Source organism: Urocampus carinirostris, chromosome 1 (genome assembly GCF_059441175.1).
Source record: "Urocampus carinirostris isolate Australia breed hairy pipefish chromosome 1, RoL_Ucar_1.0, whole genome shotgun sequence".
In the NCBI taxonomy this organism is placed as follows: Eukaryota; Metazoa; Chordata; class Actinopteri; order Syngnathiformes; family Syngnathidae; genus Urocampus; species Urocampus carinirostris.
The window spans coordinates 12,842,431-12,869,103 of record NC_142349.1 but is presented as its reverse complement, the minus strand read 5'-3'; the positions used below and the strand labels follow the sequence as shown (position 1 = coordinate 12,869,103).

At 38.9% G+C, this 26,673-nt stretch overlaps 1 protein-coding gene and 1 long non-coding RNA gene across 12 annotated transcripts in view; one reads left to right on the top strand and one right to left on the bottom strand.

Moving 5' to 3' along the window:
- LOC148373607 (receptor-type tyrosine-protein phosphatase F-like) overlaps positions 1-26,673 on the top strand; it is a 317,971-nt gene that overhangs the window by 281,137 nt on the left and 10,161 nt on the right. For all 11 annotated transcript variants that reach the window (XM_088327232.1, XM_088327216.1, XM_088327256.1 and 8 more), the window contains 6 exons: positions 3,275-3,398; positions 3,479-3,654; positions 10,711-10,830; positions 14,653-14,807; positions 17,090-17,375; positions 23,424-23,602. In XM_088327232.1, the coding sequence (XP_088183358.1) occupies positions 3,275-3,398; positions 3,479-3,654; positions 10,711-10,830; positions 14,653-14,807; positions 17,090-17,375; positions 23,424-23,602 (1,040 nt within the window). The remainder of the gene's footprint in view (positions 1-3,274; positions 3,399-3,478; positions 3,655-10,710; positions 10,831-14,652; positions 14,808-17,089; positions 17,376-23,423; positions 23,603-26,673) is intronic.
- Positions 3,461-25,184, bottom strand: LOC148373608 (uncharacterized). Its single transcript, XR_015849558.1, has 3 exons — positions 25,007-25,184; positions 24,686-24,843; positions 3,461-3,713 (listed from the first exon to the last, which is right to left on the bottom strand). It is a non-coding gene; the product is annotated as an uncharacterized LOC148373608 (long non-coding RNA).

The following is a 26,673-nucleotide window of genomic DNA, read 5'->3' as shown; positions in this document are numbered from 1 at the left end:
TGATTTTATACCTAATGGTGTTATACATTCATTTGATATTCTCATACCCGCACACATACCACCACCATGCAGTGGTACCTCTTTAGTCGAGCACGAGAAAATGAATTAAACGAGTTTTATTTGGAAGTCAAATAATGCTCTATGAACGAGTGTAAAGCTACGAGCAGTCCCAGAAGCTAGCACTCTTGAGCGCTAGCTGCTTTAGACTGCTCACTATCAGTATCAGCATTCCAGTTTGTGCATAAAAACTAGAACACATTTGTTTGTGTGTACGTTCATTTAAAGTTACAGTAACTCTGATTCTAAGTGTACAGTAAGTGCATATATCTTATCAACAGTCTTTTAATCTCATACCTGTCAAAACCCTCCGAATTGCTCTCTGTAATAATAGTGTCAAATCCACTTATTAGGCAATAATGAACCTTACAAACATGACGTGGAACCTATTTACTTACAGCAAGACATAAATGTGGAATACTGTGAGATAATAACCAATGTACAGTGTCGTAAATGTCTGGTACCAATAACTGAGATAATTAGGATTAGAGCCAAAATGACAGGATTAGTCTTTTTTAATGTGTTTTTGGTATACACATTTTCTTCAGGGGTGTACACACTTTTGTGACATAAGTACTCATAATAAACTTGCTTTTTACTAAATTAATATTATCTTATTTTATCGCTGTATTTTTTATGTTTGATTACTATTTCAATGTATTTTCGTGATCAAGAAGATGCTGTTATTTAGGGTTCACTTGGATGTTTTGGATGGTAACGGACCCGTTTTGAACTATTTTGTATCAGAAAAATTTGCTTGTTACACGAGCAGTTCAAACAACGAGCATGATCCTGGAATGAATTATTCTCATATACTGTACTGAATATTCAAATCTTACAATCTAAGAGAATGAAATTGCTCAGGCAGACGTGGTGCCCAACCTCATCAGTTGACCCAATTGTGATCCCCGTGGCCGCTCCCATAATATTCCTAATCCCCATTTTTCTGAAGTCATTTTTCTCCAAACAGCTTAGAACCGCATTCATATCGATCGACCAGGGATGTGCGACGACGTCCTGTCCTGTGCCTCGATAATGTGCCGTGTTCTCATCGCTCTCTTGTCATTTGCTATTGATCCGCCGCCAGCGCTAACTCGCTGCTCGCTAATCCGACCAAAGAGAGTCTGCAAATTGCCGCCTAAAAAAATTATGGGACACAAATTCTGTGATGCCCTTGTGTTGACATTGAAGTGTTATTTTGGATCTGATTAAAACCTTAATGGGTTGTAACTCTTAAAAAACAAATGTTATCTTTCAAATGTACTTGATCTTGTTTTACAATTAGACCTCTTAAAAATCACAGTAAAATTATATGTCAATAATGACTTAAAAGCATCCCTCTACTAACCATGTATTGTTCCTTTCCAAAAAAAAAACTTTACTTCAGAGTATTCATTCTTCACTGAATAACCCTAAAATGTTCAACATTCTCAAAGAAGGTGCACCTAAAAAACCCAAATTGGCCAGAAATTCACAAGTGTGCCTTATGACCCAGTGAGTGGATCAAATTGGAAATGCATAGTTACAATTAAATCATACTGTATATAGGAACTGCTCTGCCTTTGGGAAACATAGAGTGGTCTTTGAGTGCCATCTTGTGCTTAACATGTCAATTGTTTGCTGCCAAAAGAAAAAGAGAGAGAAGTGCAAAATGTCGACATCAGCTCAGGCGCCAACTTTCGAACGCTCATTGCAAATCATTTCTCTTGTTGCTTTGGACAATAATTGTCCATGAGTATGTACCAAATTGTGATTACTTGAAGATTTTTGTTAGCAACGTTTTGTACAAAAGGACTTACTTCATAATGAATGCTATATGTATCTATATTAGCTATATCAGGTTTCAAAAGTGTGCTTTCAAAATGGTTGACAAATAAGGGGCAGAACACAAGTTAGACGATGCCTTTGCAACATCCATTGTATCCTGGTCATTCTGGTAGGGGGATTACCTCAGGTTTTGAGTTTTTTCTTGCCCTTGTGTAGGTTTTAGATCAGTGGGTGCTGTTATAAATGTAGTCTGTTATAGTCTGTGGTCTGTGCAGCCCCTCAAGACCTCTTGTGATAAAGGGCTATACAAATAAACATGACTCGACTTCTAGTGCCCTTTTGTAGTTAACATATTTATTGTTTGTTGCTTAAATACATTTTAGCGGTGAAAGCAGATGTCAATGTTAATTTATGTTGTATAAAATAAATTACACTAATCTTAATGTATGTTTTTTTCATTCAACCCTAGCTCCTACTGTTGTTTTAGTTCCTTGCGCTGTATAATCCAGTGCACATTTCATATGAAAAATATATCACCCAAAAATTGTTTTGGGGTGGGCCTCATAACTCGGTGCGCCTTATTGTGCAGAGAATATGACACCTATTATCCCACTAATCTCTAGTTCCTTATTGTGAGACAGATTCTTGGGGCATCCAAAACTGCTTGCAGCCAATATTACCAGTACTATAACTTAATACAAGGCTAGCATCAGCTCGACTATTTTGATACAAACACCTATAGTCTGCACTATGGGATTTAGGATCAGCGGTGGGCAATCACCAATATCAATACTAGTTTTGTAAAGGTTTAAGGGGTAAGGTAATTCTAGTTAGGCAGCCAAGTATAGGATTAAGGACTGTTAAAAAAAAGCAGGCTATTTCCGTATGCTGGCGTAGCAGGGTACTGTATTCGATCTTACTGATTTTTTTGATTTTTTTTTGTTTCTTTTGGATGAGATTTTTTTTTGTTTCTTTTTTTAATATGAGATATTTCATTGGATGCCAGTTCCTTATTTTGGATAGTATTAAGCACTGTTGTCCGTTTTTTTGACTATTACGTTATTGTTGCTTTCAGCCATTTATGTTGCTGTTTTTTGATTTCCACACCCTTGAAGATTTAATAAAAAAAGGAGGTTCAGGTGAGTGCTTTAGGACAGGAATGGAATTCTCTTATCTAAAAGCATCTCTCCTGGCCCTCCTTCCAAGTTCAAAATCTATTGATGCCTTTTCTCCTTATTTTGAGTGTTTAGTCATTTTTAAACTTAGCATGGATCAAAGATTAAATAAAAGTTGAGTATAAGTATCATTTTAGAAAAATTGGTATCATGCGATCCTGATGAGTTTTGAATCTACGGATGGATTTGGAAAGGAGCGTCAACGCCTTAAGCATGTATACTGTCTCATGGTGTTGTGCCCCTCTATTCCAATTACCATAATTTCACTCTTTTAGTCCATCGATCCGGGCCAGCAGTTCACCTGGGAGAACTCCAACATGGAAGTGAATAAACCAAAGAACCGCTACGCCAACGTCATTGCCTACGACCACTCCAGGGTGGTGCTCACCTCCGTTGACGGTGAGATAAAAAGGTGACAGTGCGATCCGAAACTGTTGGACTCAAAACACTCCTCTTTTTTTTTTTTTTTTGCTTCCTAGCGGTCCCAGGAAGCGATTACGTCAACGCCAACTATATCGACGGCTACCGGAAGCAGAACGCGTACATCGCCACGCAAGGACCGCTTCCCGAGACGCTCAGTGACTTCTGGAGAATGGTGTGGGAGCAGCGTTCTAACACCATCGTCATGATGACCAGACTGGAGGAGAAGTCCAGGGTAAGGGTGGCCCAAGGAATTGGGAAATGCTTCCCACAGCAAATTATTTGGAAAATAATCTGCAAACAGTAGAAGAAAGAGGAGAAATTGAAAAAATTAGTGATTAAGTCAAACTCATAAAAGATTCACAAATCCTAAACTCGAGCAAAAACGTTATACATTTAAACTGACAAGGGTTTCTGGTGATATTTGACCCCCAAAAAGAAAAAAGCGCCATTAGAAATACAAGTCAAGGACAAAATAATATTTTCCTTAATGTATAGTTGACGTTAAATGGTTTCTCTAAGTACAAAACCACCTTTTCCCTGAGTCAAGCGTATTGCTTTACAGTGATCAGGGATACACACACACAAATATATATATACGGTGTGTATATATATATATATATATATATATATATATATATATATATTATTATATATATTATTATATATATTATTATATATATTTTTTTTTTTAAATACTGTTTACAAATGCAATATACTATAAATACAGCAGTATTGCATTCATTAATATTTTTGGGGGTAACAATAAAAAAAATATTTGAATAACATTTGAAATAATTTTTGAATAATGGTTGCAAATACATTTACACAACTGGGTAAAAACTGCCATCATATTCTATACAAATACTAATACAAATAACACAATGTCCATTATATTAAAAAATAATCACAATTTCGATCAGTAAGATAAAGTTAAAAGGTACCAAAATAAAGAAGAGAAATTACAAAACAACTGTTGCGTTATAGCAATCCTAATGATGCAAAACTATTAGGGGATAATAGATAAAGATACATTTTGAAAAAATAACAATATACTCTGAACTGTGTCAGATGTTTGATTAAAATTGAAGAAAGCTGCGTCTCAATCAACGCAAAGGAGGATTTAATCTTTAAAATGAACAAAACAAAGCTGTTTTCTCAAAAACACTTATCTCCACATCTGGTTCTTTCCAGGCGGATGAAAAAACCCCACTATTATTCTAACATTACCTCTTAATGGAAAGCTAAATTGTCAGATGATCCCTCAAAAGAACTCTCCACCGCTGGCTTGTTGGGGAGAGCCTTCCTTTTATTTGCTGCCTGCTTTTGCTCAGCTGGATTTGTCAAACTAATCAAAGTCAGTTTGCAAACGCTATCGTCCCCAAACTTTCTCTAAATCTGTCCCCGCTCTACCTGTCTGCTGGACGGATTTCCATAATAATGAGATTTACATTCTTCATTCATTACCCCTACACGCGCATAATACTCATATGTTTTTGAAACCGCCGTCGACTCGGCGGCTGCTGTTTATACTCCCCGCCTGCGTTTGACCCTTGAATCGACTGAGAGAATATATTAAAAAAAACGTCTTTTACGTCAGAGTTAAGAGGATTGTCACCCAACATTTGCCCGCTTCTAAAAATCCAGCCAAACCGTAAAACGCACCTCCAAATAAAATAGCATTTGAACATATAACCCACGCCTATAACGATCGGTTACAAGTTACACGAAAGCCTTGAAGGTGGGAAAAATAATTACTGGCTGTTCCGTTCCATCCATCAGCCTGAATAGAAATGCGGCGAGCACCCTTGTCAGGTGAGCACTCCACAACAACATAACATTGTGCGTTTTAATTTAGCCGCTCCCGAGGCCATCAGTCATTTAGGCAAATTGGCCGACACGCTTATGAAAGCGCCCGCTCGCTGCGTCATACATAAGCGGGCGTTTATTGTGCCTTCAATCACAGCCCCTTCCAATCTCATCAAGCTTAAGACCACCTCACGCAATGCAAAGTCAATTTGTCATCGTCGTAAAATCTTTATATGCAGTACAGCCAACGTTTGAAGTGACTAACAAGTCCTTAATTCCAGTCATCATTTTAATGTCTTATAACTGGGAAGACCACTTGGCAAACAGAAAGGGATTTCATCAAATATCTTTTAAACGTTGTCAACATTTTGTTGTCAAAGGATTCATAAATAATCCCACTTAAAGCAGATTGAAATATTTATTATGGGAAAACTGGGAAAATTGATAAACAGAGGGAATATTATTATCAATGCCTTAAAGGGGGGAAATAAACAAAATTAAAAGTTAAACTGTAACACTGAAAAAAACGGGAAACATAAATTAAAATGTTTATAATTCTACAAAGAAAATGAAAGTACAAAACAATTTTAACATTTTTATACTCACCAAAAACTAGCAGTCAAAAACACATATTTGTGAAACATTAGGCCATAAATGAAGTAAACAAAACAAAATGATATATTGATGCTTATAATACTAATACAAAAATGTTTAAAAGGAATCTTAAGAAAAAAGTATGTATGTATATTTTGAAAAAAATGGAATGAATATTTGCCAACCAGACAAAACTCTTAGTTGTAGAATATTGAACTATATGTACAAAAGTACTCAATGATAAATGCAAGCCTTATCAATCACACCAAAAGTTTATTAAAAAAATAAAAATAAAAAATAAATCGATCGAAGGCGTATTTTGTTAAATTACTTTCTGTTTCTGTCTTTCACAACGTTATTGACACTCCGGTGAAGAAGTGGAGAGACTGTTTATCAAAAGGCACTACATAAATCCGTGTTTTGGCACCGTGAATAAAAATAGTGATCATGAGGTTGGCTCGAAATCCTTTTTGTAAGTTATCTGTAGCTTTGGTGGTCTCGTGGTAAAGTGTCGGCATCCTTACCTGCAGATACCGTGTAAAACACAAAGTTTGCCATTTGTTTTTGAAGCGACCATTTAGGACCATCACCTGTGTTCTTTGAAAAAAACAAAGGTGAAGGTTTTAGCTCAGCAGTTTTGTTTTTTTATTTGTTTCACCTGAGATAAACCCATAAAAAAGACCTCGAGAAGCCTTCCACTTTGCCTGGAAGCTGATATTTCTCCTCATTTTCGGCAATTTCTGTTGCGATGCAGTCCGCGTGCGGAGTGCTTAGGCCACTGTAAGATGCCAGGAGAGAGCTTGAAAGCCAAAGCATCTGCGATGTGTGCAACTTCTGTGTGCCGCCCACTCCCAAAAAGTGAGATTGTCATTCCAGTCCAGACTGCCAATCCATAATTTGGCCCCCGAGCAGGTCGCCGTCACTCAATGCAGTTTCCCCCACAACGCTTTCTTCCACTGCCCGGGAAATGAAATCATTTGAGAGTTTGGGATTGGACTGCATTTTGTTTTTCTATTTGTGGCAGACGTCGCCAGAAATGGACTTCCCAAATATCAGCTCTTTGCAACAAAGCTAAAACGGCTGACCTATGGTTTGCTCCACTCCGGGGTTAGTCCGGTCGATACCTCAAGTCGCAGAGGGTTGAAATGCTCCCTCGATCAGACTTTGTTTTGCTACGGGCATTGCAATAAGTGAAGTACAAAATCTTGGGAAAATAATTGTATAAAAACATTACCTACTGCCCAAGTTCTTGTTTTGTTTACACTTAATTCTGTTCATATTCAGTATTGTGTTTCTTATTTTACTATTTACTTTATTTTTCCTCAATGCTCGCTCTACCATGCTCCAAATCAATTAAAAGGTGTAATATTTGACCACTAGATGTCACTGTACTGTGCAGAGCAACTAATAATGAGTGCTACAAAGCACAAGGAAGAATACAAGCTACAGAGACTGGAAGTGAAGAAACCGCACCATCTTGCTTCTAACTTTTTTGCCCAGCCTTTCACAAGGTTTTCTGGGTGTACCCTTGACAGAAAAATGGCGGAAAAACATGTCAGCTCCCTCTAGTGGAGCCTTATCTTACGTAAAATAAATACAAAGTAATTTACTTTTTATTGTAATACATGTTTGTATGTTAGCATGTATTTTTGTTGGTATTCAGATAACAATTATTTTTTGTTTAGTTATATTTCTTTCCTTTTTTATCTGATGTTTGCAGCTCCCCTTTCCAAAAGTCTTTGAAAAGGTTAGGAGAGGAAAAAAATAAAAAAAAGTTAGAAAATCTACACTTTAAATTAACCCATACATTCAAATAATGGTCAATTAATAAATCAGTGATCCCTATCAATAATATAAATAATGAATTCTGATCAAGCTTCTTTCTGTTCTATCTAGAATTTCTTGTATCTTAAACAAAATTTTCCCATAAGAAATAACTGAAAACAAATTAATAATGAGAGTTAGATCTAAATAGTTATTGAACACATTTTGCTGATCACTAAAAACATATTGGAGTAGTAATTGAACATCAATATACAGATAAATATGATAATAATAACGAAACCAGTATAAAATGTAAGCCAGGTGGTGGAGGAGTGAGGGAGCACTCGGCCCTCTAACGTTAGCGTCTTGAAATTCTCGTAATTCTTACCGTGTCTCGTAAATCGGCAAGATTTTTTGGTCAAAAGACATCTTGTATCCTGAATATGGGCCACTGTAGACTCAAAGAAATTAGGCCTAAAAATGGAAAAAAAATGGCTTGACTTTTTTTATCATCCTGAGGAATAAATAAAAAGTGAAATTCCAGGCGTCAATTCCAATAAAGAACACAAAATCTATTACTTTTCTACCATAATTGCACAATCAAAAATGTTTTCAAGAAACCATGTGAGAAAGCATTAATGAGCTCATTTTTTTTTCGTTTTGACAATTTTCATTCATGTTGGTGGAAAGAAAATGTGCACGAGCGTTGGATATTTTGGTGGAAAACGGCGCCGATTATTAAACAAGTTTTGATATTTTTCTTGCTCGGTCACCAAATTCTTCAAGGGCGCGGGGGTAGCAAGAAACAAACATGACTTGACGCATGCGCTTTAAATGCGAAACACATCTTTGGCCGGAGTTTACTTTTATCTTCGAGGAAGCGAATCATCTGTTGAAGATATAAGAATTCAGATTATTTTTAGAGAACTGGCTTTTCCGGCTCTGCTCACCAAAAAGAGTTAACACTTACGGCGCCGGAGCCATATTACAAATTAACGTGTATTATTATGAATGCCTTAAAGGGGTGAAATACAGCAAAATTAACAGTTAAACGGTAACATTGAAAAACACAGGAAACATCTACCCATCTATCTACCCTGGTCATATCCCTCGAGAGGGGTGACCGACAGCAAGACAAACACATACACAAAAACAAGGAAAATAAAATAGGGAAAAAGTAGCAAAATATGTTTTGGGACCCTGGCCAACCCAAATGCCCAAACACCCAAACAAGTTAAGCACCTCGGCACCCAAGTTGGTCATGCTTTCGTCCCTCCAGATCAAACGGGACACAAGAAAGCGGCCATGTCACTCGGGTCAGGGTAACACGACACACTCTTCTGTTCAACAGCCCAACAGCTTTCACTGGTTTACCCCTGCCGCATCATACAGGTGCTCTGCTCATCCCTTAAAACACGTCTAAACATCCCACTATCCTTTTACAACACCTCTCCACTCATTCCTATCACCAACAAGAGCTCTAGCTTCACAATATATTTAGACCTCTTTCCCGCAGTGCACTCATAACACCATCCAATCAAGTCAATCGCGGCCTTCTTCTTGGTCTCCTTCAATTACTTCTGCCCTGTAGATCCTCTTCATCATTCGCTCATCATCCATCTTCTCCATGTGTCCAAACCAACTGAGTGCTCTATTATCCACACACTGTTTTCACACGGGAAACATCAATCCAAATATTAATATATCTACAAAGTCACATTTATTTTAAGTCACATTTATTTATATGGCCCTTAATCACAAAAATGTCTCAAAGGACTGCACAGGATTAAAATCACACCATTACCTGATCTTAAACCAACATTAAGAAGACAAAAAGAAAAAGAAGTACAAAACAATGTTAACCTTTTTATACCCCCCAAATTTAAAGTCAACAGCATAGAATCCCTGAGGGGAAAAAGGCATTTTGACCAATCACAAGAGAAATATAGCATCTTAAAAGGAACTGGCTTTTGATTGGTGGATAGCTGGCTCCCGTCATACACTTCCATAGAGCTGTTTTGTTCGCGAAAGAAACAAGATGACAATAGCACTATCAAATGTAGGGCTCGCATTTCATTGACTTTTTTTTTCCTCGGCACATGAGTAAACTATATGTCAGTCACTATTTTAAATAGTAACATGATCAGAAAAATAGGTGACGTAAACAACTTGGAAGAGAGCAAAAAATCGTGCCGCTGAAAACGGTGTGCACATCGCCGTTGGCATTCTGCAGCCAAAGGCGTCGACGCCAAATTCCCTACACCGTTGGCGCTAGGTGTGTGGGAGGCTTTAAGGGACATGTAGCGCTTACCAGATGGCAACATGTCAAAGATGTGGTTAAAAAAATATAGTAAAATCTGATTTTTTTTTTTTTTTCAGGTGCAAACCTCTGCTTTAAGAGATTAATTTGTTTAGGTTTCTTTAACTGGGCTACTTAATTTTCTACCAAACACAACTTTCAAAATATACTGATGATTGTCAAAAGGATGATGACTCAGTAGAACGCCCAAAACTTTAATAACTGCACTCCACAAGGTTAGCTATGCACTAAATCAAAAGTAAATCTGTAGAAATGTAGAGTGAAAAAGTTCCTTACAAATCTTACAGATGTCTGTAATGTGAAGTCTCGCTGTGATCTTTCCTCATTCAAACTATTCTCTCCAATCATTTTTACTTGAGGCCAGGTACATTCTGGACTGATCTCCAGCCGCTTGCTTTTCACAGCAACAAGCATTTCGCCGCAACTTCACACTGAAAAACATCTTAGCTTTGAATGACGCCACTCTGCAGGTTTTTGCAGCGTGTGAGGACGACGAGAATATCCAATGTCCACACTCTCAAATCATTAGTCAACTGAAGCTTTCCTCCGCAATGCGACTGGGCTGAAGGCGGACTTGACAAAGGCCTCCGTGCCACCTGACAATTAGCTCATTGCAAATGATCACAGGCTGCTAAAAGACAAAGTGGCCTTTTGAAGTGCACTTCACAGGCACACACACACACACGGGTGCGTCTGTGTTTTGGTGGATGCTGAGTCTTCAGCTTTTAATGAGACAGTGGCCTATGATCCAAGCCCTCTAATGTTCTTTCTCTGTTAATCGACACGATGCTCTCGACCCGGCAGGTGAAGTGTGACCAATACTGGCCAGCGCGAGGAACCGAGACCTACGGCATGATCCAGGTCACCATGCTGGACACGGTGGAGTTGGCCACTTACAGCGTCCGCACTTTTGCACTCTACAAGGTACGTCATTCCACTTTTACCTATGGCTTGCTAAGGGGACATTTTTGGATTAGCGGTTCAGATTTGAGTGCATGAAAATTGGCTATCTGTACTGGATATTGGATCATTGAGAGGTTCCATTTCCACGTTTAATCGTTTCAACTGTCAGGTTTCTCTAGTTTGAATGTTATTCCCAGTATTTCACTGTGGAATCATTTCAAATTATTTACTCTATCAGGAATCTGAAATATGAGTTAATTTATGTAATTGGAAACTTTACAATTTTAGTATGCATGTCTAGTGTATAGTGCGCTGAGGGAAATTGACCACTTTTATCTTTGCAAAAAAAGCATGCCATTGTTCAGTATTGGCTTCCTTCCATTGATCTGCAGAGTCCTGGAAAATTCATCCATATCAGTGGGTGGCAGCAGCTTCCTTTTTTTTCATATATATATATATATATATATATATATATACTAATCTGCCAGTGAGATAGTACAGTACAGTACTAGCTCGGTTAGCTCTGTTAATGGGGGGCAGCACACCCCGCAAAAAACATTATTTATTTACTCACTCAAGAACAAACCCAATTTAAAGGTTCAAGTATTTGCCAAAAGTAGTCCAATGAATCAAAGGCAAGGTGAGGTTCAGACGTTTTGTAGGGTTTGTGACTTCAGGGCCAGAGGGTTTGACTTATAAACACAACCACTGTCCAATGACAATCTGGCCAGGTAAAATATGATCAATTGAAAATGTAAATGCGGTATTAAGAAGAAATAAAAAACATTGAGAGAAGATTGGGGGGTGGTAAGTGTTACGTTGCCACACGGCAACGCTGGGCCCTGCGTATTTTCTGAATTATAATTTTTCGGAGTATAAGTTGCACCACGAATAAAAATGCATAATTAAGAAGGGAGTCGCACTCTGAGTGTAAATTGCGTTTTGGGGGGAAATGTATTTGATAAAATCCAACACTAAAACATACATGTCCTCTTGAAAGAAAATACAAAATAGAAATAAAATAAAGACTATGTATACTAACGTTACACTGCATCCATATCAAAGACACTTTTCAGTTACAATGTAACATCTCATCTCTCATCTCATTAGCTGCACCGCTTATCCTCAGTAGGGTTGCGGGGGTGCTGGAGCCCATCTCAGCAATCATCGGGCAGTGGGCAGGGGACACCCTGAACTGGTTGCCAGCCAATCGCAGGGCACACGGGGACAGACAACTCACTCGCTCATTCACACCTAGGGACAATTTTGGACCGGCCAATTCATATTAAGAATTATTCCAATAACCTAGCATTAAGAACATGCTTACCACACTTTCATTTTCACTCATAATAACTAAATCCAATCAAATCTTCATCCTCGTTGTCCCTTATCCTGGTAAACAACTCCTGGTAGGTCACCAAGGTAGCCTGTCGCGGTCAAGGTTGAATTTCCCAACACAGGCGAGGAGCGCTTTCTTGCGTTTTAGTGTAAAAATAACATGTGAAGCGATATTCAATACCAGTAATAAAAAAATTACAACTCAAAGACATTGTAATCATTTCACATATAGGTCGCATCCCCAGCCAAAACTATGAAATAAAAAAACTGCGACTTATAGTCTGGAAAATATGGTAATGTACTTTATAATCTTTTTTTTTTTTAACAATTAACTTCTTCAATTAACTGTTAAATTGTATTTTTCCAAGTAGTTTTGCTGTTTTATTGCACAACTTTATGAAATAAGCACCCGATCCACTGTATTCTACATGATACTTTGCTGCTATCATGTGGACATAAGGGAAAATTGCATTTACCTTCCGGTCCTGTCCTCCAGAAATCAAACATTTTTGAAAAAGCGGCAGGGAGCCACAAGTGAGAACCAAAGGCTCACATGTTGCTCTTGAACAGGTTTAGGGGATGGAGAGGTTCATCTTTGTTGGCGAAAGAAAGCATCTTCCTCTAATTAACTGATAGAATGCAGAACACCATGCACGATGTAAAGCCACAAAGTACCAAAACCGTAATGCAGGAAGGGATTACTGTATTAAATTTGCTTTTTTTTTTGTCTGGCGAAGCTGTTTAAGTTTGAAATCCAAAAATTACTAAAATTACTCAGAAAGAAAAAACTTTATTTTAATAATTTTAATTATTTTCTTATTTTACAGGAAAAAGCCGATAATAACACAACTTACATAAACATTTTTTTCTATCCAATGGCAGATAATTTTGGCGATTTTTTAATATTATGTTTGTTATCTTTCTAGAAAAGCATGAGAAATATACATACAGTAAAACTTGAAAAACAGGTTAAAAATCCAAACTTACGGCAATATGATTAACCAATACCAATAACCTGATTACTCGCTGAGCTGCAATGACCACAAAACTTTATACTGTAAATTTAAGCCACATAATAATGTATGAAACTTGTGCCAGGAGTTGTTTTTTTAAATACTTTTGACAGTCAGTGTACCTCAAGATTTTGGGATGAAAAAGTATGTCTTGGCAACTAAAAAGGTTAGGATATACTCTTCTAATGAATATTACCAAGTGTATAAGTGTATACATAATACTATGTGCAATACTCTTATGTTTATTGAACCTAACTTTTATTTTCCTGCTTTATTATTGAAAATGACAGCACTACTTTTGAGAGGCAACACGGCAGCTGGGTGGTTAGCGTGGAGCCCCACTGTGCAGGGGTTCAGTGTTCAAGTCCAGCGACCACAAACCCCCGTGTGTGGAGTTTGCATGTTCTCCCTGTGCCTGCGCGGGCTTCCTCGGGCATTCCGCAAATATGCGTGTCAAGTTAATTGGCCAGTCCAAATTGTCCCAAATTGTGAACGAGCGAGTGAGTTGTCTGTCTCTGTGTGCCCTGCGACTGGGTGGCAACCAATTCAGGTTATTCCCTTCCCACTGCCCGGGGATAGCTGGGATGGGCTCCAGCACCCCGCGACCCTAATAAGGATAAGCGGTGCAGATAATGGATGGATTAGATACTTTTGAGAGCATGACACCGATTTTCAGCACAGAAAAGTAGCTACCTTTCAGGATGGAAATCGACATTGTTATTTTTTAGCATAGAAATGAAAGGTTGTTTTACAATAGAAAAGGATCACACTTGTTTTTAGTGTAAATATAAAGTGCAAAGCCAACTCATGAAATACAAGTCGATGAACACTCCAGGATAAAGGTCATTCATATACAAGTGATGTACATTTGCTTCTAATATTCCACTTCATATCTGATGCTAAATGCAAAATTGCATGCTGTATGTGTTTTTGTTCTTGCAGCAACATAGGGAACTCAAATCCGCCACGTTGATCAACGTTATGGCCACCCTAACCGTTACAATTGTTGAATTCACTCATTGATTTTTCCTTTTTTCCCACTGAGCCATTGTTCCATGAAAAGAGTCGATTGGAAATTCAATTCTTTGTTTTAGATGACGTATTCAAATGTAGGCAGGATCCAGCGTCCTTTTGCAAACACAATTATCTGTGTTAATTAAACCCAGCCGAGGGTTCTCAGAGTCAATCTAAACCCAAAGACAATTCCTACAAAACTTTTTCTTTTCCCGCAATTGTGGGTGGCTGTTTTAATTTGAAGCCCCCCGCACCTTATCTCCACCTAGAGCCAGGCAGTGATCACAGCCCCGCAAGTGAATCCAATCGGGAGCGAGGAATGTGTGACAATTGAAGCGCTGGTGCTTTTCAAATGAATGTCGAATCGCGTCATTAAAGAGCTTTGACCTTTAACTGTCGGGAGTCTTTCGGCTCAGTGCTATCCGCTTTTTTTCCCTGCAATTACATCCAGTTTGAGTTCCTCTCCGTCTTCTTGCAGAACGGCTCCAGCGAGAAACGAGAACTGCGGCAGTTTCAGTTCATGGCCTGGCCCGACCACGGCGTGCCCGAGTACCCCACACCCATCCTGGCCTTCCTGAGACGGGTGAAGGCCTGCAATCCTCCGGATGCTGGGCCCATGGTGGTGCACTGCAGGTGGATATCAATATACTGTATTTGTACTGTGGGAAATACATACTTAGTCAATTGTGCAAGTTATCTTACTTGAAAAGATGAGAGGGGCCTGTAATTGAGTGAGAAATTGAGAAAAAAATCCAGAAAAAAACATTGTTGGATTTTAAAAGAATATACCATATTTTCCAGAATATAACTCTCTCCGCAGTATAAGACGTACCAGCAAAATAATGCATGGTTAACAAAGAAGAAACACGTATATGTGGGACTTTAGTATAAGTTTCATTTTTTAGGGAAATTGATTTGATGAAATTAAACACCAAACACATACATGTCATCTTAAAAGGCAAAATAAAATAAAAGGACAGCATACTAACGTATGTGCATATCTTAGACACGTTAGTGTCCGGGATGCTAGACGTGAGCCACGTTTCCGTAAAACACAGCAAACTACACTCCCTGTACGCTTTGATGTTTTTCACCAGCACAGCCAGTTATTTCCGTCTTATTTTGTAGAGAGTTCACATTTTCCATGATTACGGACGGTACCGAATGCTTCTATCGCCACTAGCCGCTTAGCCTTCACCTTAGCTCCGGCTCTGCAGCCACGATAGGGCCCCCTCATCACGCCGGCACAAGAATTCTTCAGGGCAAAGAGTTGATTCCTCGAATAAACGCATTTTTGTGCGTTAAAACCCATGTCCATTGGATAGAAAGTAATCCAAAGTGTAGTTGTCAAACGGGACGAAAAACACCGAAGATAGAAGCAGACAATAAAAACAATAAATCACAAGAAGAGCGATATAACACGGAGCCGCTGGAGAGGCTGCCGCTCGCGGCGGCGCCTTATATGTGTTGGAACGGAATGGACGTCGGCGTCCTATCTTTTGGAAACTCCAGCCTCGCACCGACAAAACTCAGGGAACAATTGTTCTGTAATCTATTCTAAGTTCATGCAATGTGTTATTTGTTTCTGCTCCGGTTATTATCTGTACATGTCTGTAGATGTGCTTTTACACTAAAGTAGGATACGATGAATGCACGTATGAAACTGGTGGGGTTCGGTAGCTCCAACAGCATTAAAAACCACTGTATTACAGTATGAAACACACCTTTTCACAATCTCAAACAGCTACACTCCAAACTCTGCTATGGCCGAAAGCTGTCCAAATACTCTACAAACACAATTCTAGATCTGCATCAGTCTCGAAAGACTGAATCTTTAATAGGCAGGCAGCTTATCGTAAAGAAATAAAGTGTAGTTATTAGAAAATGAAAGACCTACAAAACCACTGATAATCTCCATCGAAGGCGTCAAAATGATTCCAAAAATGATGAACAGAGTTGGGACCAAAGTAACAAAGGCTATTGTATGTAGTACCCTACGTCACTAGCAACTCAAATCCAGTACTGCCAGATGTGCCCCCCTGCTTTAACCAGTACACATCCAGGCCCATCTGAACTTTGCCAAAGAGCACTTTGACAATCTAGACCCGGACAAGGAAAATGTCCTATGGTCTTATGTTTGGAGGAAACCGAATACTAAATTGTATCCAAATCACACTATGCTTACTGTGAAGCGTTTGGTGCAAAACATTATGCTTTTAGGATGTTTTTCTAAAAATGACAATGTATCGGTGTCAGGGTAAGAATAAACGGAGCCATGTATTGTGAGATTTTCAATGAAAACCTTCCATTAGCAAGAAAACTGAAGATGAAACGTCGTGGGGTCTTTCAACATGACAATGATCTGAAAACTACTTCCTGGGCAACAAATGAATGACTCCATGAGAAGCATTTCTAACTGTTGGCTAGGCCCGTCTCCATATCTTCACCTCATAGAAAATATTTGAAAGTTCATGTTGCATTATCGACATCACTCATAATGAGTTCTGCAAAGAGGAAAAGCCCAAAATACGAGTAACATTGTGTGAAGACTTACACAAAGCATTGGACCTCTGTTATTGCCGACAAAGGGTGTATAACAAAGTATTGAGATAAGCTTTAATTATGATATATACAAATTATAATTATATATTATCTAACAATAGGTGTTTTACACTGTAACTTGAAAATAAATTATTTAATCATTTTTAGCACTTTTCCTAATTCTGTCTCTCATGGTTGACCTATTCCAATGATGGCAAGCAAAAGCCTTTCTCATCTTTTTTTAAGTGGGAGATCTTGCCTAGTTGGTGGTTGACTACATATTTTATTACGCCACTGTACATCGCTCTTTTCTCATCAACACCAACTTGAAATTCATTACATATATGGTAACTGGTATGTGTCCTTTCCCGCAGCGCCGGCGTGGGCCGTACAGGCTGCTTTATTGTGATCGACGCCATGCTTGAGCGCATGAAGCACGAGAAGTCGGTGGACATCTATGGACACGTGACGTGCATGCGGGCCCAGCGTAACTACATGGTGCAGACGGAAGACCAGTACATCTTCATCCACGAGGCACTCCTGGAGGCGGCCACCTGCGGCAACACGGAGGTGCCGGCACGTAATCTCTACGCTCACATCCAGAAACTAACGCAGCCGCCACCCGGCGAGACGGTCACCGCCATGGAGCTGGAGTTCAAGGTGAGAACTTTTAAACGTGGCTGATTGTATTGTAGGGCATATTCCCAAAATAATAATAAAACAACAATTAGAATTCTACTCCAATATTAACAAAAATAATACAATTGACCATAGAACATTTGGGTGTCCTCGTAACATTGCACCCAAATTTATTCATTCATTTTCGGAAGTCTTATCCTCACGGGGGTCTCGGTTTACCTGAGCCCATCCGAGCCATGTTTTTGGAAAGTGGGAGGGACCCACCGTGCCTGGGAGTACAGCGAGAGTTTGCAAACTAAACACGGAGAGGCTGGTAGTTGGAATTGGACCTGTAATAGCATCTCACTGTGGTCTATATCACAAAATGTAATGTAAAATGTTGCGAAGTAGTACTGTAAATTATAGACTGCAAATCGTTACATTTTTTCAACCAGTTGAGGGTGTCCCCTGCCCACAGCCTAAAAAAGATAGCTGGGATGACCTCCAGCATGCCATGCGGCCCTAGTGGTGATTAGCGGTGCAGAAAATGGATGGATGGATCAGTTTGACAAAAACATTCCCAAAACAAAACTTGATGTACTGTACTGACTAAAATTCAGAAGGCCAATTTTTTTTTTTTTAATGTCGTACCTGGTCCCCACTCTATCTGTCACTTTGTCATATGCATAGGGATTAACATCACGCGACTGTTCATCTGACTCTACATATTTTTGGTGGATTAGTGCCATCCGCGCTAATGTTTTTAGTTGCAGTAACCACAGGTTTGACGTGGAATTCTCTTTAAGTCTCAGAACCACTTTTGACTTAAGTGCTACCACGACTTTTTTTAAGTTTAAGTTTCTTAATCCCAAATTCTATTTTCAATATTTGGCAGCTCTGCTGATAAAATATATGAATTTGTGAAATAACAAAAATATACAAGCTCGCATCCCTAAACAACAACTTGTCAGTGTCTTTTTTACAGTCTGTGGTATGCCATCTTTTGAGAATACCTTTTGTAAAACCAGTTGCAGACAGTTTTTTGGCAAAATGTGAGTCAATCCTTCTCATGAGAAGGATACCGGTGTATTTTACCTTCTGCCCTGAGACATTGTTTTGTCGTTTTACCCTATTCATCTTCCAGGCCCCTTTAAAGCTATAAATCTTTGACATCTCTGTTGTCTTGGCACATAAAAAATCATCGCCGTCTGCATCTGCTCTTAAAAAGTCTTCAACTCGTGCAAATTTTAGTCACAAATATGCACCCAAAAATTCCAGGACTCTGTACGAGACACCCTCACGTTACATTCTGATGCATTCCATTGGCTAAGGACATGGAAAAAGTAGTAGACGTAGATGCGCCAAACTGAATCTAAGTCAACAAATATTGTTAAGAAGGGAAATCACTTGCGATTTCATACCTGCAACCATTTAGATGATTGATGAACGTTTGGGTAACCTTTTGACCGACAATAAACAAATTGATGACATTTCATCATCATTTCATTGCTGATTGTTGTGAGAAAATAACCTGTGTACCTAATAGCAACACACTAAATAAACAGCATTTGTTCAAGGTGACTCACATGTCCACATGCACACACACACATTTGCTCAGAAGCATAATGTCATTACACTCGTTTCCCGCCCAGGGCCGCTGCTCTGCTATTTGCCCCAGTGCCGACCATGATGCATAGTTTTTCCAAGTGAAGATCGCTCCGGCCACTGAAAGATGGCTGGAGCGATTGTATGGTGTTGGGGGGGTCACACGACACTCTCTCACACAGAGACACACATTCTTTACTTGTGTTGCTGGCAGAGCGTCGCTCTGTATACTCTCTTGCCAGTCGGTCCATCTGCTGATTGAAGCGCTTCCAATTTGCCCGTGTCACACTTCATTGCACTGCTTTGATTATGATACCCTCCCTAAAATAGTCCTTTGAAATGAACATGCACTCATTTGCGTAAGTCATTTTATTCGATTGTCCTTGTCTCCAGCCTTTCACAATTTTTGCAATGTATAAACAGTGGTACCTCGGTCCTCAACCATAATGCGTTCCTGGTTGTTGGTTGAGGACTGATTTGGTTGAGTACCGAATTTTTTTGCCCATCGGAAAAAATGGTATTTTAATCCGTTCCACCCATAATAAAAAATCCTAAAATATTAAGAAAACGGGTATTTAAATAACATTAAAGACCATAAATGTGTTCATAATATATAATAAACATAAAAAAGAAGAAATATAAACTATTTTGTATCGGTTAAGTAACCTTTGAACAGTTGTGTGATGGGATACAGGAATAGGTGTGGAAATTTTACAGCTTAGACTTCCTCTTCCTTTTTAATAAGAAACCTGTCCATTTTACGCTGTTTCTTCCTCTTTTGCACTATTATTCTAAAGTGCGACATGACATTGTCATTAAAAATGTGGCTTCCCCTTATCGCTGTTGTTCTTGGGACTCATGTACAAAGGCAACGCAAAAGCACAAACCAGGAAAAAAGATAACTTCGAAAATGACATAGCCCTTCACTCGCTGAAGGTCCGAATAGAAATGGGGCTAATGCTAGGCTAACTCGCGCCGCCAAGTGCATCTCGGCTCCACTCGTTACGCGCCAAATCTCGGCTATTTTCGGTTGGGCACTGAATTCCGTGTCGAGCATCGAAACATTTTTTTGCCCACATTTTTTGGTTGAACACCGATTTGGTTGAGCATTGAGACGGTTGAGGACCGGGGTACCACTGTATAAAAAATATATGACCAAAAAAAGTAATTAAAGACTACACTTTGAAATGTACATGTTGTAAAAACTGATCACTTTTAAAATACAAATAATCAAAAATATATATAAATAATATACAAGCATTATCATATAGTTTTTCTAATCTATGAGAATCAGCACGAACCAGAGACGTCCTTGTACTTTAGCATTGCCCCTTGGTGGCTAAACCTGGCAGCAGCACGATTGAGTTTCTGAGCGTGATGAAAAATGTTATGTTTAATCTATTTAGTTATGTAATGATTTGATGACATACGACATTATTTGCTGATTTTCTACTTTTTTCTTAGGGTGACTAGCACAGAGTAATGGCTTTTCTGTCTATTAGATTGTCTTAAAGCATTTTTGTTACTAGTGTGATCATAGAACAAAATACATTTGTATCTCAAGAAAGGCAACCAGTATTAGTTTCGTAGTCTGGGTCATCTGGGTTGTAAACCAAATAACTATGCCTAACACAAAATCTTGGCAAACCAAAAACCATCATTAGCAGCAGGGTCCAAACTGTGCATGTCACAACAAATAATAAATTTGATTTTTTTTTTTTATAGACACTTACATTTTGTGGTATTAGGACAAGCAAGCAGGGAAAGAAAGCATGTTGTGATGTTTGCTTATTTTATTCTTATATTTATATTTTGTTCATCCAGTCTTATTCAATAGCTATCTTTAGCACGTGTGTTATGGCGCGCGTTTGACGAAGCCTTGCAACACAACGTTGTGCTTCAGAGGAGTGCACTGATAGACACGCTGTCCCTTTCTAATGAAGTACAATTTCTCTATAGTTATTTTGACTGACTATTCAATATTTAACTGGAGTCGATGTGGATTAACAGCGAAAGTTGCAATGTTAACTCTGGTGCAGCCCTTCAAAATGTGCTGAAAATATTCTGTTTACATCAAAGACAAACGCTAGGGAGCTGAAATTTCCCAGAAATGTGCCAATGTTCAGAATGACAACATACTGTCCAATTTGAAACTATTACAGCCAAAAGCAAAGTTCTTTAGAAACCCAAAGTGGACAAACTATTATGTTTGTAGAATAAAATCCTATTACAAGTTCTGAACAAATCATCTTATTAATTCAACTAATTCAGCCTTTTGAAAAATCAACAGTTTCAAACAGTTATCAATCCCAAAAAAGAGGATTTGGATTTAGGAGTTTCACTTAAAAACTGGATGCTGGTGTTTAACTATTAATGCGTATTTACTAAGTGGTGAAATTATTGTGAATTTAAGTTAATTAGCACTCGTTATAATTTCTATTTCTTTTTTTCACGAGCTATGAGGCCTGAATGTGTTGAACCTGATTTAAAATGAGCATTCTTCATATAAACATTTTGCAAAGGATGTGTCGTTTTTTAAATAAATGTGCGTTTGGTTTGGTTTGTTTTTTGTTTGTAATTGATTAAAATCGTAATTGCTCAGAATAACTGATAACATGAATATTATAGTTTTAACCGTGATTATGATTCCTAATTTTGGGTATCCAATTTAACCTCATGTGGAAAATATTACAAAACGTGTTTTTATTTATTTTTTACCCCAATCAGATAGTATTTAAAATGTGTGCGTAATATATACTGGACTGTCTCAGAAAATTAGAATATTGTGATAAAGTTCTTTATTTTCTGTAATGCAATTAAAAAAACAAAAATGTCATACATTCTGGATTCATTACACATCAACTAAACTATTTCAAGCCTTTTATTATTTGAATATTGCTGATTTTGGCTTTCAGCTGAAAAAAACTCAAAAATCCTATCTCAAAATATTAGAATACTTCCTCAGACCAAGTAAAAAAATAATTTTATAACAGCAAAACTAAATCAAACATTTGAAAATGTCCATTGATGCACTCAGTACTTGGTTGGGAATCCTTTTGCACGGATTACTGCATCAATCCGGCGTGGCATGGAGGCAATCAGCCTGTGGCATTGCTGAGTTGTTATTGATGCCCAGGATGCTTCGATAGCGGCCTTCAGCTCATTTGCATTTGTAGGTCTGGTGTCTTTCATCTTCTTCTTAACTATACCCCACAAATTCTCGATGGGGTTCAGGTCAGGGGAATTAGCAGGCCAATCAAGGACAGTGATGCCATGGTCAGTGCACCAGTTACTGGTGGTTTTGGCACTGTGGGCAGGTGCCAGATCATGCTGGAAAATGAAATCCTCATCTCCATAGAGCTTTTCAGCAGATGGAAGCATGTAGTGCTCTAAAATCTCTTGGTACACAGCTGCATTTACTCTGGACTTGATGAAACACAGTGGACCAACACCAGCAGCTGACATAGCTCCCCAAACCATTGCTGACTGTGGGAACTTCACACTGGATTTCAAGAAACTTGGATTTTGCTCCTCTCCAGCCTTTCTCCAGACTCTGGCGCCTTGACTTCCAAATGAAATGCAAAACTTGCTTTCGTCTGAAAAGAGGACTTTGGACCACTCTGCAACTGTCCAGTGCTTCTTCTCCATAGCCCAAGTCAGACGCTTCTTCCGTTGTCTTGAGTTCAGAAGTGGCTTGACCATGGGAATACGGCTATTGTAGCCCATTTCCCGGACACGTCTGTGAACTGTGGCTTTTGATACCTGGACTCCAGCTTCAGCCCACTGTCTTTGAAGCTCCCCCAAATTCTGGAAGCGGCTCTTCTTCACAATTTTGTTAAGGCTGCGGTCATCTTGGTTGTGCAGCGTTTCCGGCCACATTTTTCCCTTCCAACAGACTTTTTGTGGATATGCTTTGAAACTGCACTCTGTGAACAGCCTGCTCTTTGAGAAATTTCTTTTTGTGTCTTACCCTCCTGATGGAGGGTATCAATGATGGTCCTCTGGACAGCAGACAGATCAGCAGTCTTCCCATACTTGTGATTTAGTTTACTGAACCAAGCTGAGTGTTTTTAAGGCTCAGGAAACCCTCGCAAGGTGTTTCGAGTTAATTAGATGATTCAGGTGATTAGTTGAATAGCCTACTTGTATACTTTTTCATGATATTCTAATATTTTGAGATAGGATTTTTGAGTTTTCTTAAGCTGTAAGCCAAATTCAGCAATATTAAAATAATAAAAGGCTTGAAATAGTTCAGTTGATGTGTAATGAATCCAGAATGTATGACATTTTTGTTTTTTTAATTGCATTACAGAAAATAAAGAACTTTATCACAATATTCTAATTTTCTGAGACAGTCCAGTATATTTTTATAGATTCAATTAACACAGCATATGCAGATGGATTGTAAAATCATAATTTAATTTCTTAAATCTATCGCTCATGTAAATGTGAACGTATGACTTATCCAGTTGTTTTTGCGTTCAGCGCCTGGCCAACTCCAAGGCCCACACGTCCCGCTTCATCAGTGCCAACCTGCAGTGCAACAAGTTCAAGAACCGCCTGGTGAACATTATGCCTTTTGAGTCCACGCGCGTTTGCCTGCAGCCCATCCGCGGCGTCGAAGGCTCCGACTACATCAACGCAAGCTGCATTGACGGCTACAGGTACGCCGCCTTCGCCACCTCGGCCTTCCACCTTCTTTCACATTCATTTCCTCTGGTCGATGTCTATCCGTCTTCTCATTTTCGTACCTTCATCTTATCAACTTTATTGCCATACCCTACATCAAACTCATCAATGTTGACTCAATGGCTGCTGGGATTACTTCACGTTGACTTGGATTTGCTAGTTATCCCTAAAAACGGCGGTGTGATCAAAGGTTATGTATCTGATTTAACGAAGCATTTGCATTTTCACTGCGCACCTCCCAATTATTTTATAAATAGGGGCAAAAAAGCACGGCTGGGTCAAGTAATTTTTGGGTGTATCTGATGATGAAATCGACTAGGATGTCTTTCTGTTTTCTCTATTCTCTTTCTTTTCTGGCAACGTGAATAAAAATAGTGTGATGACGATATAAAATCTAATGCCTTTTCAGATGTCGCCTGTATCACTGGTGGTTTTGTGTTTGCACTTTCACTGCAATTCCTGTTCCATACAGCAAAGTAGTAGTAGTATTATACATTGAAAGCCCACATATAAGTACTGTATAAACACAATTTTATTTATTGTATTAAGGCGCACTTTAAAATGTCTGGCCAATTTGGCACTTTCAGTTGCGCCTTACAGTCTGGAAAATACGGTACATTTTACGAGTCACATTCATTTGTATAGCTCTTCATCAATCAAACAATGTCTCAAAAGACTGCACACGGCACGATTACACCATCCCCTGGTCATAAACAAGCATGCTGGCAAGGAAAAATTCCTCAGCATGAGGAAACAATTCTTAAGATGCGAAACAATTAAAACAACCCATTTTTTAAATTATTATTCTGTTACATTTTTTCCAGGTTTTATAAAAGCACAATCTATATAATAACAAATGTATTTCATTTTTGATTTTTTTAAGCCAATGTAATCGCAAATGAGCTTTATTATTATTTTTTTAATGGTTTTTAATTTACCATGCATCTTAATCCAAAAATGTGACCTTTTTCTTTCAGCTGCTTTATCATTTTAATTAATTTGTTGGGGACGTTTTGTTAAATTATAGATGAGAACCGCTGTCCTCTTTCTCTACTCACTCTTCCTCCTACTCTTCGTCATCCTCCTTTCATCTCCCTTAGGCACTCTTCTCTGGTCCGTCCTCGCTATTCATCTCTTCAGATCTCCTCCCTCACATCGTCTCCTTCACGGCGTCCTCTCGCCTTTCGCCACAATCTCTTGTTTCTTTATTTGCACCCTGGAAAATAAATAAATAAATAACAAAAGCCCTCAGCACGTTCTAATCTCTCGGTTCCACATTAACGCTCCGCCCGCAGCGCTTTCATTAGCTGCATAGCATGCATGCCATGTTGTCTAGTACGCAAACACATGCGCCGCACACTCTTTTTTTGCGCACCTACCTGCTTCCACGCAAACGTGAGCGATCCCCAAGCGGCGCAATGTCGCCACCCGCTGGCCGAGCGGGCAATGACATAAAAGGGGCCTGATCACGTCACTGAGAAGCAGACGAGCTTTTTCCCCGTCCGTGTCGTAGAAACGTCATTGATGACTGCAGCAGTTTGGGGGCTGCAACATGGGCACCACTGCTCGCTTGCAGTTTAATGTCTTTCCCTTGAAATGGGAGGAACTGCTTGTGTATAATACTGGAAGATTCTATATCGCATTGACCTTAAAGGTATTTCCAAACAGAACATATCCTTCCCACAATTATGCAAATATAATACAAAATACTACAGCGCCTAGGGACTAGGAAAATAAGCCTCAAAGTTGAACCATCTGGCATGTTGCTGTCATTGAAGGAACACAACACTTTCAAAATGGTGAATTTCATTAACACAACACGTGATGCCAACTCCGAAACAGACAGGGATTGTAGTGAACGGCGATTGCATACCGCTCATTTCTGCTTGGTTGTAGGCGTTTGTTGCTTTTTGTTTTTGTTTTTTTCATGGCGTGTTTCATCGTTGGTATAATTTTGCCTAGCTAGCTCACCGTTAACGTCCAGGCTTTCCTGTTCTGTTGGCTGTCCGTGTCTTTTTGACCGTCTTTCCTGGCGTCAGTCCCACTTTTGCCACGTCAGTCTGTTTATTCCCTGTCAGCATTGCGTTTGCTAGCCTGGCTTTAGAACCGGTTTATCCATGTTCTTTGGTTTGTTATTTCCCAGGCTGCTTTGCGTTAGTCGCTGTAGACATTTCGACTTATACCCCCCTGTTGGCGACTCACCATGTGTTTTTCTGCAGGTACCTTTACTGCATCCATCTGCAACACAAAAACTACCAAAACTTTGCCTAAAACACTCGTAACCTAATCAACTAATCAACATGTGAAATGATATGTCGACTATCCGGCAAGGGTGCTAATGTTCCTTTTGTGACGTCACAGCTCAGGATGATAAAGGCATGCTTCAAAATGCCCCCATCTTTAAAATGTATTATCTTGGAAAATGATTGGAATATACTAATAAAATATATATATTTTATGCAAAGTCAATGTACTATTTCTTCACATTGATCGTGTTTAAGAATTTGAGATAAGCTTTAAAGGGACTGAGTATGTTATGTAGCGCCTGTAGTGTCATGCATATGACACCAAGCTAAACAACAAAGACATACCGTGACCACAGGAGAAATGTTATTGACGCTTTAATTCCTTCTCTGGATGGTGAAAACTGCAACAATACAGTACTATGCATTAAGACCATGTGCAAAAAAAGGTTCATGAGCTTTTTATCTTTCCAAACTATTAAAAGATATCGATTTTTTTAATACATCACTGGAGGTTGGTTGGTTGGCTTGATCCCTTAACCACTAAGGTTGCACCATTTCCTGTAGTATGTCTCGGGCAAGTACAGCCTGGTGGCACCCATTCCTCTCCAGACTAACATATTTCCACCCGGTCTCGAACCGGGGACCTTTTGCGTATTAGGCAAATGTGATAACCACTGCACTGGCTTTATTTTTAAGTGCATCGCAACAATAGTGCAAGTAAAATAATGCCATGACTACGCACTACACAATACAGCGACATCTAGCGGTCAAATATTACTCAGTTGCCTTTTAATACAGTT